Source organism: Corvus cornix, chromosome 19 (assembly GCF_000738735.6).
Source record: "Corvus cornix cornix isolate S_Up_H32 chromosome 19, ASM73873v5, whole genome shotgun sequence".
In the NCBI taxonomy this organism is placed as follows: domain Eukaryota; kingdom Metazoa; phylum Chordata; class Aves; order Passeriformes; family Corvidae; genus Corvus; species Corvus cornix.
The window spans coordinates 1,428,805-1,442,239 of NC_046348.1; the positions used below are offsets into that span (position 1 = coordinate 1,428,805).

General features: G+C 47.5%; 1 protein-coding gene across 1 annotated transcript in view; it reads right to left on the reverse strand.

Annotated features, from left to right (window-relative positions):
- The window catches only part of AUTS2 (activator of transcription and developmental regulator AUTS2), a 767,514-nt gene that overhangs the window by 60,453 nt on the left and 693,626 nt on the right, over positions 1 to 13,435 (reverse strand). The window contains 1 exon segment of the mRNA XM_039562718.1: positions 10,097 to 10,145. Coding sequence (XP_039418652.1) covers positions 10,097 to 10,145 — 49 coding nt within the window.

Here is a 13,435-nt window from a genome sequence, read left to right on the forward strand (position 1 = left end):
AATGACAACAGTCTCTTTATGCTGCTCCAGGGTGCCAGGAGGGCTGTTTTTGAAGTTCCAAAGCTGACCCGCCCCTGAGGCTGAGATCCACAGCCAGCACTGTGCTCCTGGCACAGCTTCCCCCCGCTCCCCAGGGGCAGCAGGTCCTGCCTGGCACTGAAAAACTGCCAAAGTCAGATCTTAATAATCATTTATCTCAGCAACATGGGCAAGGAGAAAAGAAAAAAACCCAACAGTTGTTATCAAAGGACAGAACAAACTGGTGCTGAGGTCCCCAGGCAGCTCCCACACCCGCTGAAAGCTGCACAGGCCCCAGGCATACAACCCCCGGCAAAGAATCCAGCCAGCAGCAGCAAAACCAGGGCCTTGCTCATCTGCTTTTGATTTCTAAACGCTGCTTCTCTTAACAAATGAAGTTTCAGTGCTCCTGGGACCAACAGCCTAGCAAATGAACTAAGTATTTATTTGTGGCTTTATTACTGGGCAGACCCATTTCCATGGAGTCATTTTTCCTTAGAACCCAGCCTGCTCTGCAGCAGCTGTTTTCTATTACAAACCACTCAAATTCCTTTGCCTCCAACTTCCAAAAGTGCCCACTAACCTGAAATAGTTGGAAACTACAGCAAATGGCTGTGGGAGCTCAGCAGCACTTTCACCTCATCCCTCTCCCCAGGTTCTTCCCCATCTCCCTCACCAAAGCTGGAGTTGGCCCAGGTGGTTCCCATTCTCCCCATCCCCCAAGCCTCCAGACCCCACAATGTTTGTGAAGGACCCTCAGAGTACAAAGTGACCCACAGAAAGGTTCCCACAGAGGCTGGGGGAGAAGGTGGTTTGGCCCATGCTGTGCAGGACTTTTGAATCACTACCGGTGAGGGGGGAACAGGAGGTTGGGGAGCTCCTCTGACTGTGAACAGGAGATTGGAATAAATCAGGTGGCTCTGGAGAGGTCAGGGCAAGCTGTGAGTGTGCCTTGAGCCAGGATTTCAAGTGCCAGCAGAAATCCTGCTGCATTAACACAGACTCCAGCTCTGACAGAGTTTGAATCTTGTGCTGCTGGACTTTTCAACTCTCTCCTGGCCCAACTCTGAAGAGTCTTTAGCAAGTTGAGGTCTTCAGCTCCAAAAAAAAAAAAAAAGAAAAGAAAAAGGTTTCTTGGCAACAACATTTTTGGCTTGGAAATTCTTGACTGGGGGTGGGGAGACCCTGGCACAGGGTGCCCAGAGCAGCTGTGACTGCCCCTGGATCCCTGGCAGTGCCCAAGGCCAGGCTGGACATTGGGGCTGGGAGCAGCTTGGGACAGTGGGAGGTGTCCCTGCCCATGGCAGGGGTGGCACTGGATGAGGTTTAAGGTTCCTTCCAACCCAAACCTTCTGTGATGCCACAATTCTGTGACAGTCACAGAAGGAGCCCCCTCCCAGCTCCCACCTCGCTCTCCCAGCACGTGTAAGCCAAGGCCATTAACTGCTCTGAAGGGCACTTCACTCAGTTTATCTGCTCCTCTGTTTGCCACTTTTTAAGTACACACTGATATTGGCTTTTTTAAAGCACTTGAACACTGCGCAAGGCCCTTTCAGACACACTTGAGGCCTCTCTCAGCCAGTCACATCCAGCTTGGAAAACAGCTCCCGTTACACTGAATAACCAGATGCCTTGGACAACACCAGGACAAGTGGTGATGGCAGCTGAAGCCCTGTCCTGATCCTGGGCTGGTCCTCCAGCACTTTGGCAGGGTCAGCCCCCTCTGCCCTTCCCCAGGCTCTGCCTCCTCCCACCCCATCTTGCACTTGAGCAACTCAGCTGCAAAATCATCCTTTTTTTTTTTTTTTTTTGCTGTGTTTGGGTTTCTGGTGAGAAATCACTCAGCTCACACTGCCCAACTTTGGTGCCCAAAGCCAGGGCAGCACCCATGTGGGGAAAAAGGATGGGACCTGCTGGGGACAGGGACAGCAAAATGAGCCTGAGTCCTCCTCATTCACCAAGGTCCAGTAGGGACAGGAAAAAAGGAAAGCTCAGTGATCCTGGGTGGCTGAGAGTGCCCAGGGTGTCCCAGGATTTATTCCTGTGGCTCTCATCCAGCAGAGCACTCAAGTAAATGCTGGGTGTTAACAAGTGTTTGAAGTCAGTGGAGCAAGGAAGCACAACACTGAGCTGAAGCCTAAACCAGGACAAAGCAGGCTCTGTTTTTTCTGCCCCCTGAGCCCAGAAATGCCCTCTCACAACCCCTTCTCTGAGACTCACAGCATCCCTTCATAACCAGGCCCTGCCTTTTCCTTTGGATAATCTGCACTGAGCCCTGAGAAAGCCAAAAATTCACTAGATTAAAGTCTCATCCCTCACAAAGCCTTCTTTGCCACCAGAAGGAACGTGGCAGCTCTCACTGGGAAGCTTAGTTTCAGTTTTTCTGCCTACTCAGACAAATATTATTGCACTCAGGTCATACACTGAAGAGTTTCTTCGCATGTTCAGACTCTCTGTTTTTCTAGGAAAAAAAAAAAAAAATTGAGATTTTGGAAAGCAACAGTGAGATCTGCCTGTGGTTCTCCATTCCTATTCCCACACTTTGGAAAACAACGACTAATTCACAGAACTTCATGGGCTTTTGTGGGCAGTCTGCATGATAAAATAACATCTGACTTTGTGGGATCATTTTATGTGGAGAAACATTTAAAATATGTCAGGGTGGTGATTAATCATGGAACGGTTTGGGTTGGATGGGACCTAAAAGCTCATCCCATTCCATCCCTGCTGTGGACAGCGACACTTCCACCCGACCTGGCTGCTCCAAACCCTGTCCAACCTTTTTGAAGGCAAAAGGCATTCTTGTCTGGGGGACAGTTGAGAACTGGAAGGAAAAAAAAAAGCCTCTTTGCTTTGGTTTTAAGAGCTTTTTAAGACTTTATTAAAAAAACAACAAAGGAAAAAAAACTCCCACACTTCATATAGACATCTCTGCAAAACTCCTACTGACATCCAGAGTGTCAAGACTGTAGGATGTGGGATATTTTGGGGTGCTTTTTTAAAAAAAACTAACAGTATCTGTCTAACAGCCCTTGCTCAGGCTGGGTAATTGTGCCAAGTGAGGAGGCAGGAGATCCTACAGCAGAAGGGCTCAGGAGGTGACCTAGAGGGTTGGTGACACAGCTTGGTGTTTGGGAAGCCTGGGCAAGCTGTGTACCCCACAGCCATGCCCCAAGCACCCCATAGCCACACCCTGAGCATGCTCTGCACAGCTCTCCTGACTTCAAACCATCTTAGAAGAGAGAGGCTGGTGGTGCAACTTGGATGGTGGCTGGGAATCAACCACTTGTCTCTGAAGGTGAAGTTAATTTATGGCCCACTGCTTCTCCTTTTCTTATTTTATCCTCGAGCCACGCAGGGCACACAATGCCCCACAATGTTCCATGGTGCTGCTGGAGGCACCACAAGGGCTGGGGCTGACAGTGGCACATTCTGGGAACGCCCTGCGCTGGCTGTTCCCTCCCTCCAGCTGGGAAAGCTGGGCCCTGTGTGCTCCCACAGGCTTGGAGAGACCCCTTTGGTCCTCCTACAACCCAAGCAAGGGGTTGTGGAACCAGAGTCCATCCAGTACCAACACTAAATGACAAATCCAGTGAAGGAACTCACGTTGTCCAGCGTTATCTACAACCACAGATCCATTGTGTGCTGTCCTTGGCTTAACTCCTGGGTTAAACCCGGGTTGAACCCACTCCCAGGCTGAGCCTGCTGGCAGGAGTGGCTCTGCTCAGGTGACACCCTGCTGGTGCACACCTGATGCAAACGTGGCCCCTCCACTGTGACACTGCTGTGCTTTTCCAGTGCAAATGAAATGCATTTGATAAGATAACAAACGCCTGGCAAAGCACATTGAAGCTATGCAAGGGAGAGAACAGGAGGGGGAAAAAAAAAATCTTGTATAAGCAGCAAAACAATACAGCTTTATCTAATCTGAGCAACTTATTGCTGCTTGTCTGCCTGTGTGTGTTTTACTGACAAAATAAAATAAATTGAATCAGCTCACACACGATAACATGCTCTTTCCTACCTCATACTAATTGCTTGGCTAATTGATGTTTGTTGAACTTTCTCCATTTCATTGAGTGATTAGGTACAAAGCTAACAGTTGACATCTGTAGGCGCTTAACTGGCGTCTGTAATTACTGTTAATGTTAAATAATTGTTAGTTAATTGGAGTGGTAACTGACTGAATAGAATCCAGATTGTGAAGCAAAAAGAGACCTAGTTAAATAAACATACATTTTCAGAGAAAATAACATTTTATTACAAGGGAGAGACTAACAGCAGGCCAGATAGGGGAGGTCTGCAGGATGCTCCATTTACCAGATCTCACAGCAGCCTCCAGCCTGGACTCCCCCAGCCACAAGTATGGCAAGGCAGAATCTCTGTCACCAAAACACTCCTAGCCCAAAAATTTTTCCTCATTATTTTGAGCCAGTTAGCACAATTTTACAGCCCAACACTGACATCTTTCTTGAGAAAATCAAATGGAGGCTCATCTACAAAACAAATATTCCCTCCATATTAGATACAATTGTGCTGGTAAATATTGCCATTTTGCTCCCTAGCCTGGAATAGCTTGACTTTAAAAAAATCCACAGCCTTAAATGAACTCTTGGGGGCACGTGATCACCAACTGACTGCAAAGGGTACTTGATACCAGCCCAAAGGGGCAGAGATGCCCAAAACAACACTTCCAACTTCTCCCTCTGCTGTTTTGGTCAAGAAAAGCCAATGCCTTCAGCCATGCTGGCTGCTTTCTGTTTTTGTTTTGAATTACTGACTTCAAAGTTACCAGTGAAGCCCTGAAAGGCTCCTGTTTTGTAAGTTTAATGATTTAAGAATCTGAAATGTTTTGGAAGAGGCTACTTTGAACTTTGACCTGCTCCTCTGGGCACATCACATTATCCAGCGACCTTTTCCTGCAGCTACAGAGCAGCACTGGGACCCCACAGCTCTGGCACCTCCCAGCACTGAGACCCCACAGCTCTGGCACCCCATAGCTCAGCTGGCAGCCATGGTCCAGCCAAAAAACCACCAGGATGTAGAGGAGAGGGCATGGGAGGGATAGGACTGGAGAGGGGTGGTTTGTGCTTAGGAGATGTAGCCATAAAGGATGCTATGAACAAATTCCTTGCTCAGATAAAGCCTCCCTGGCACAGGAATAGCTGCCCTGCTCTTTTGTGCAGCAGAACAAAGCACCATCTCAAGACATTTATCGACCTTTTTGTCTGCTTCACTTGGAAGTCAGAGTGAAGTGACCCAGCAGCTCCTCTAATCTAACTCAGGGGTACCAGAAACCCGGGCTCTCCAAACCCACAGCTTTTTCCAGTGCTCAGCCTCTCCCTAATGAGACACTGAACTTCCACATGGAAAATACTGAAAGGCCATTTGAAAGCCACCAAACACCAGCAAACCAGTGATTCAAAGCCACCAGGGAAGCCTCCGCCGGAAAGGCGAGGGGACACCACTGCCAGGGTGTCACTTGTTGGGGTGAGCCATCGGAACTGCCACAAAAGCAGACATCTGGGGTGATTCAGCAGTCCCTGAGCCTGCTGGCCTGGGGCCAGTTCCCTGCAGTGCTGGGATTGCTCCAGAGCTCCGAGAGCAAGGAAGGAAGAGGCATTTCAGTGAGAAGAGGCAGCAGGGAGGGCCAACATCCACACAGCAGCCACCCCACAGACTGCAAGCGAGGCTGAGAACACACCCCAAGTGAGTGAGGATGTTCTGTGGATTCCTCCAGACCCTGGACAGGAGGGAGGCAGCCCCAGCCAGTCCCCTGGCACACCAACCATGGTAACACTGCACATGTGCTGCCTGCGTAGCACTGGATCCACTTACATCCAACTCGAGATGCCGTGGGGATGGTTTACTTAAGAGTGAGAGCACCTCTCCACAGCCAAGGATCTCCTGTGAATGGATCAGCAGGGAAGGAATTGCCAGCTTTAGCTCCCTGCTTGTTTACAGCAACAGATGTTGTAGAGGATCCTCAAGAAATGCTTCACCACAGACAGCCAAGGGGAGAAACAACAACACGCCTGTTTTTTCTAGGGCAGGATATTGCTGCAGAGCAACCTAGAAAGCCAGGGCTTGATCTGACTGGTATTGCAGCCACCAGTGAAGCCTCCTAACCCAGATGCCTTGATCTACCTCCAGCTGAGAGTATAAATATTTCCCTGACAGCTGGTGGTGCCACGCAGCAGAAGGATTCATAAAGTTTACATGAACATCCTGTAAACAATTTGAACATAAAAAGCTCTAACAGCCCAATTGTGCTTCTGATCAAAGGCAAACTTCAATATACGGCACAAATGAAAACTTCACCACTTTGGGACTCATTTCTCCCTTCAGGAAAAGCTGTTTTCCAAGGGTACGTAGGAGGGAGTTAACATAAATGAAGCACACAGTTGTAGTAGGAGCTGCCTGCTCTGCAGCTTCAGATGTGTGTATTTAAATTACTGAGAGATAATGGAATTTAATTACGCTGAGAAGTCATGTTGCAAAAATTCATGAACAAACCCTGTACTTTGGCTGGGATTAATGGTGCTGAGGTGAAACTCTCAGAGGGTGAGGGGCAGTTCTGTTCCTTCAAAGACACACAGACTACAAGCAGCAATCCCAAACTGGAAGGGCCATCCCACAGGGAGCGAGGGAGGGAGAGCAGGAGCTGCAGGCGGGGGATGCTCTCCTGTGCCAGCTCTGCTCCAACTCATTTATTCAGACACTGACAGCTCCTTTGTCAAGTATTACCAAGGGCCCAGACCCTTGGGTGCTCACCTCCCAGCACAGCCACCTGGATTCCCATGGGAACCACCTCCTGGGATAATTTAAGCACTACAAGGTGTTCTTGCCAGAGCCGTGGAGTGCAGGGCTCTGATTCACGACCAGGGAGCACTCATTCAGTGGCAGCTACAGAACCTCCTGCTCTGGGGACCAAGCTCCATCCCCCCCAAATTCCCAGCCCTGCTGCAGACACACTGAGAGCTGGGGTCCTCTGGGAGTGGTGGCAGTAGGGAGGTGACAGGGGAACCCCATAGCCCTTTCCATCGCTCGACTCTGACATGAGTCTCAGCCCTGAGGGACCCCAACATCCACTGGCTGCCCCCAAAAGCTCACAGGACCCTTCTAGATTCAGGGGTGCACCTTCCCATTCAGCTCCAAGGGAAGCCAAGTCCCAAATGGGAGCTGAGAGACTTCTCCTCAAGGGTTTTACCAGCTCTCCTAAAGAGGGTTGGTTGGGGGGGGATTTCACTTGGCTCTAGATTTTTAAAATTCTTAGTGTTTCTGAGGGAGGCACTGTTCCACATCACACATCCACACTAATCCATCACTCCTTGAGCCTGAGCACATCTTAAGCCTTGAAGTCCACAACAAAATGACAGAAAGGGGACAAAATGTATATACGAGATCTAAACTGCTTCGGGATTTGTACCTGCTCCATAAATTCATTACTTCTGTAATTTCTGCTACTTCAGTTATAAATAACACTAAATAAAATTTTTTAAAAAGGCAAGAGAAACCCAAGCAGTGTGTGAGCCACGGGTGGTTGTGGGACATCCAAGAGGAGTGGCCACGGACACAGAGGGCCGGACCCTGTCAGCCTGCCCAGCCCTCCCAGCCTGGCAGCTTGGAAGGCTCCATCATGATTTACCCAATGCAAATCTGACCTTTCTTACGAGTGACTTTTATTGCTTTTGGCAAAAGCAGCCGTGGACAACGCAGTGGGGAAGAGCTGGCTTGGAAGGAAACAGCCTGAGCTGTGGAGAGGGAACTTGAACTTGGAATATATCAAACTGACAGCCCCCGGGCACTCGGCAGCTCCCCAGGGCTGGCACTCAGAGCAAGAACAGCGCCCCAGCACCGGCAGAGAGCCCAGCACCTGCCTGCCAGCAATTACTGACATTATCTCCAAACAGGGGAGCTTTTCTGAGCTTCTTTTCCTGATATTTAGTAGTCTGAATGCTAATCCCTTTGACAAAACTGTCCCCTATGCTTTTTCTGTTCTCCTTCCCCTTAATCTCTTTCTCCCAGTGGAAAAAAAAAGAAAAAAAAGAGGTGGGAAAAAAAAAAAGAAAATACCAGCCAGCCTAGTTTGGCCGCACCTGGATTTGCATTGATTCCTCCCTTGTCATTCATGTTACCAACAGGAATTAGCATATGGCTTTAAGGGGAAACTCAGGAGGAGAAAAGAAAGATGCCATTTTGATGGAAATAAGGGGCAAAGGAATAATCTACCATCAACTAAAAAGCTTATTTGTGTACGGTTTCCCAAGCAAAGCTTCGAAAAGCCCATGTTGATTTTAGGCTACACAAAGAAACCCTAATCCTTTCAAGGGAACTAAATCACCAAAGAAAAGTACCTCGGAAGAAAAGGCTCCCTGTCAAGCATGGGTATTCACATCCAAAGGGATGCCACGAATCAAGCTCCGTAAGTAAACAGCAATAAGAATGTGGGAAATGTGTTTGAGTCAAAAAAGAAAACCAAAGGAAGAGGAAGAGGGGCCTACTCTTCATCAGTCACCTCCCGGGGAGGAGAGGAGCCCCTCACCCTGGTTACAGGCCTGCGCCAGGAATGTGGATTCACCGCCCGGCTTCTCCTGCCCTGGCCCAGCCCCAAGAAAGGGCTGCTCAAAGGCCACAGCTTTTTACAGCAAATTAGCAAAATAAAGATGCAGTCACATGTAGTTTGGGGGCCGGGGGTCACTCCAGACACGCAGCTCTTCCCTTCTAATGGCTGTGCCACCTATTCTCAGCCTCCGGAGGGGCCTGGGGAACCCGTAAATGCCATTAATCACAAAGGATAAATCAGCTTGCCAAGTGAGATAACCTGGTTAGACCACAGAAATAATCCAGACTGTACTTCCAAAGGATGCTAATACATGAAAAACAGGACTATGGATTCGTAATGCAATTAAATCCAGGTATAATTCAATATGCAGCAGAAGCCTTCAGAAGCAGCAGCAGATCAGCATGGGAATCCCAAAGGTAACGGGGTCACATTCTGTCCCCAGTTTAACCACCACAGCTTCGTGGAATTAAAAGGGACAGAGAAACACTGCAATGACTCACTGGAGTAACAAACCAAACCCAGGGCAAATACTGAGCAAATCCACACCCGGACAACAAAACACACCTGAATTTCAAGCGAGTCAAATCTGCCTCTTCTAATGCAAACTGGCTCGAGTCTTCCAACCCCCACCAGATAAAACCCCAGGTTTACAGCCAGAAGCTCACCCTTTTCCAGGCAGTGCCCATGTGCTGCCAGAGAAAAGCAGGACACTGGGGTAAAAACCAGACGCGTTCTCAAGGCTTTGAATTATACTTGTTTGTGCAACTCGTGCCTGGAGCTGATCCCTCCACCCTCCTTGCAAAAACACCAACCAAACCAAAAATGAGAATTAAACCCAAAGGATCCCCAAAGCCTTTCTAACAACGGCGCTCCAGGCCCAGCTCCACACGGCAGCTCACGGGCGCTGATTTAGGGCAAGTTTTCCCTTAATGTACTGTTATATCATTAGCCACTCTGTCTTTGGATTGCTGTTTGGAAGAAATTAATGGGATACTGAATATTTAAATGTGGCCTTCTCTATCATTTATTAACTCTACAGAAAGCACACAGCACAGTAAGCCATGGTTTATGACTATTATCCTGTGAATACTAAACGTTGGCTGGTTATTACTGTCAGCAGTGCAAATTGGCTATTCATAATTCCACGTCTATCATGGAGCTGATGAGTAACAATCAAGTTAAAACATTTTGAAAACTCTTACAGTTATTTAAATGAGCTTAAATTAAAGCCATTTGTAAAATAAACTATTCCCTAATATTGTTATTTAAATTAATTCTGACCTGGCAGGCAATGCATTATTTAAAGCCTATATTTTATATTAAGCAAAGCAATTACCAAGCATACAGAACATGTCTGAAACCCAGAGAAACATAAAAAGCACTAACAAGCTGATTGCGACATTTCTGCAAGACAAGTTACACTTCATCTCCCATTGAAATTGCCATGAAAAGAAACGTGTGGGGGGAAAAAAAAGAAAATAAATCTGTTTGGGATGTGAATTGCAGCCTTACCTTTATTTGTGACAGCGTTGAACAGTTTCTCAGAGCTGGCATCAGATGCCTGAAAGACCAATAAAAAAAAAAAGAAAAAAAGAAGTTACATTTTCTAGCAGTGATAGATTTCCAAAGGCACGGCGGTGTATTTATGCACAGGCAGAGGTGTGTATATTTTAGGGAAACAAATCAGGAGACAAAACCAGGAGCGCTGGCAGCGGCGGCTCCGGGGGCCGTGTCCATGAGGTGGTGCTGTTTGGCTGTGCTTCGCCGCCCTGCAGTGCAGATTTTTCTTTGGAAAGATTCTATTTCATAAAGAAATGGGGTTTTTCCTCAACATTAGCTGCACAGACACTGGATCTTTGTACTGCCATTATCCAATACGTTCCGACATTGATTTTTGCGATGGAGAAGTCATGATTTCAAACCCGACAGCCCATTCTCGGGAACCTCCAGAACTGCAGATTTCTTAATTAATTTTTAAAGTATTTTTGGGATCCCTGCTGTGTGAACATTCGATTTTTACCACCTTCAAAGCACTGTTGATAACTTAGGTTAGTAATTTCATAATTTGCTGTTGCAAACTCTTTGAAAAATAAAGAGTGTGTCAGTATTCAGGATCAGTGTGTATTTCCACATCAGCTTTGCCTTCCTCAGAATAACTGATTCTTGACACCTCGCTGTGTAAACTAATAAACCTTTTATTTTCCATCAAGCCACAGAGGTTTTTCCCCTTAATATTGTGTTAATAGCTTGTCTATTCCTGCTGTTTCTATGCCAGGGTGCCAGCTCAGCTGTCCACCCATATAAAAAGCTTTATTTCAGTTTCACACAAAACCATTGATCTCCCCCTTTCAGAAATTCCAACGGCACCAAACCAGCCGGGGAAGAGAACACTGCAAACGTTCATTTTACGAACACCCCGAGCCCACGAGCACCAAACACTCAGTTTGTGCCAGCTGTGTGCTGCTGGGTTTGGGCACACACACACACAAACACACACAGAGCCAGCTACAGCTCAAACTTCTCCCACTTCTGCACCCACAAGAAGCCCAGAGCTGTTCAATTCCGAACTGGAGCCTGGATCCAGCCCCGCTGAGAGACAGGCTGCTCTTGGAAAGCACAGGGAAAACGTGCTCAGTAACAAAACACTGCAAACAGGGTTAAAATGCAACACTTGAGAAAGATTTTAATTCTTCCCTAGAAACTGTTTTCTTACATGATTCAGGAAAAATAATTGAAAATGCTGGTTGGGAAGTGGGCTGTGGGGATTTTTTGTTAAAGGGAAGGAATTTCTCAATTCAAAACCAGATAAAAATCACTAGACAATCAACACAAACATTCACTATCTAGACTGCACTAAAAACTTGGATGTGAAACTCCTGATAAATGAGTAGACACGGCTCAGACTGCGCATCACAATGCAGGAATACACTGAAATAATTTGTTTGCCCTCAAGTTAGTGACAGACTAGATTTCTATGATTAATTATTAAAAATAGCTTTATTCTTTTTCAGACTTCTAGACAGATTTTACTAGATTACTGCTGCCTCATTTGAAAGCTGAGCTGGTGCATTTCGTCTCAATTAAATACCTTGTAAACACTGGATTTATTACCCAATGATGGATTTATTATTCAGTGACGACTTTCTCTAAATTAATGAAAATATGTGAATAACGCACAAATTGAAGAGATCAAGAAGGCCATGTGCCTTAAAGAGCAGCCCAGTATTAGTCCAACAAGAGGCTCAATACTTTCCTACCCTTGTCAATCAGCCTGCTTAAAAATAATCTTTCCCAGTGAATTTCAGCTGTTATTGTCTTCTCAAATGCAGCTTTCCTCTGAAGTCAAAACTCTCTGAACCAGTTCTTTTTAGAAGGAAAATCCAATATTAAAAACCAAGCAAACTTCCTACAGTTTCAGCTATTACTTTATTTTACTGTTTCAAAACAAAACAGCACAGGGAAGCTCCACGCTTCCTATTCGCTTGATTTTTCCAAGCACTACAAAGAGGGAAACATCCTTTTAAGAAGTTTGCTCTAATGCCGAGCGTAAACCAAGAGATTGCTTTTAAGCCATGGCTTTTCAGGTGCAATCTTTTCCTGTGCTATCACACACACCACTCACAAACAGGGCTGTGACACCTGGAAGTGGCACATCTCGAACAAAACGCAGCCTGCCCGAGGATCGCTCCGGAGCAACCTGGCAGATGATTGTCCATGTAACATACATCTAAAAAAGGAATTCTTTTACAAAGACAAAGCTCGTCCAAGACCGAAGCTCATTTTGCATTACTGACCACACACAACCGAATGGAAGTGCAACTTGAAATAACCCCACTGCCTGCGATACCATAAAAATAACCCAAATGGTGGCTGGAACAGTGAGATGAACTTGGCTCGCCTATTTTCTTACTTAAAAATTGGAATTTAAATACAAAATAGGAATTAAGGTGAAGTACCGGTGATACAGAGGCGAACACAATCTCTGCCAGCAGACACACAGCGTATCAATTTCCATGCAACTATTATTTTTCCACAGCTAGGCAGTCACATCACGCAACAACACTGAAGGAACAAAAAGCCCAATTGATTTAAAAACCCGCAACAACTCAGCACTACCCCAGAAAGATGAAATTCAGTGGCTGTGCTGCGCGGAACCCTGCTCTGTACTGACAGGCATCCGCGCAGACAACAAAGTGCCTTTATGTGCACGGTGGGCGCGATGTGGCCGAACCTGGATGTTCCAGCGGCGGAGAGGGGCTCGGCTCTCCCTTCCCTTCCACCAGCCAAGTGCAACTCTCTTCTCCCCATCTCCCCAGGTCTTACTTGAGCAGCTGATGAGCACTGTCTACTGGCACCGTGACATCTGGGGACAGCACCGGGTTATCCGGGGTGCTCTGCCCTAGGAGCCCCCTCGGTTTCTCCTGCACAGAGCCGGAGCTGGTGACACACAGTTCCCTTCCTCGCACTTTGGCCGTTTTCCCTTACAAATCCCCTTGTTACCAAGCGCAGCTTAATCCTTTTCACCGCGAAATAAAACAAGTCAGCAATCCCTGGGCTTAAAGAAAAAAACCCCAACAAACCACATAGAAAAAAATGACCTAAAGAGTATTTTTCCCTCACCAAGGAATGTGCTGCCGTTCGAGGGGATGTATGACTAAAATATTTCCTGTCCAGACAGCGCAGCCTGACTCACTGCTGGCACGGCCCGGCCCCGCCGCGGCACTTGCACCGGCCCCGCACCTGCCCGCGGAGCCAGCGCGGAGCCAGCGCGGCCCCGCCGCTCCCTCCGCCCCGGCCCGTCCCGGGCTGCCCGGGCCCGGCGGCCGCTCCCCCCGCCGCGGGGCCCCGCAG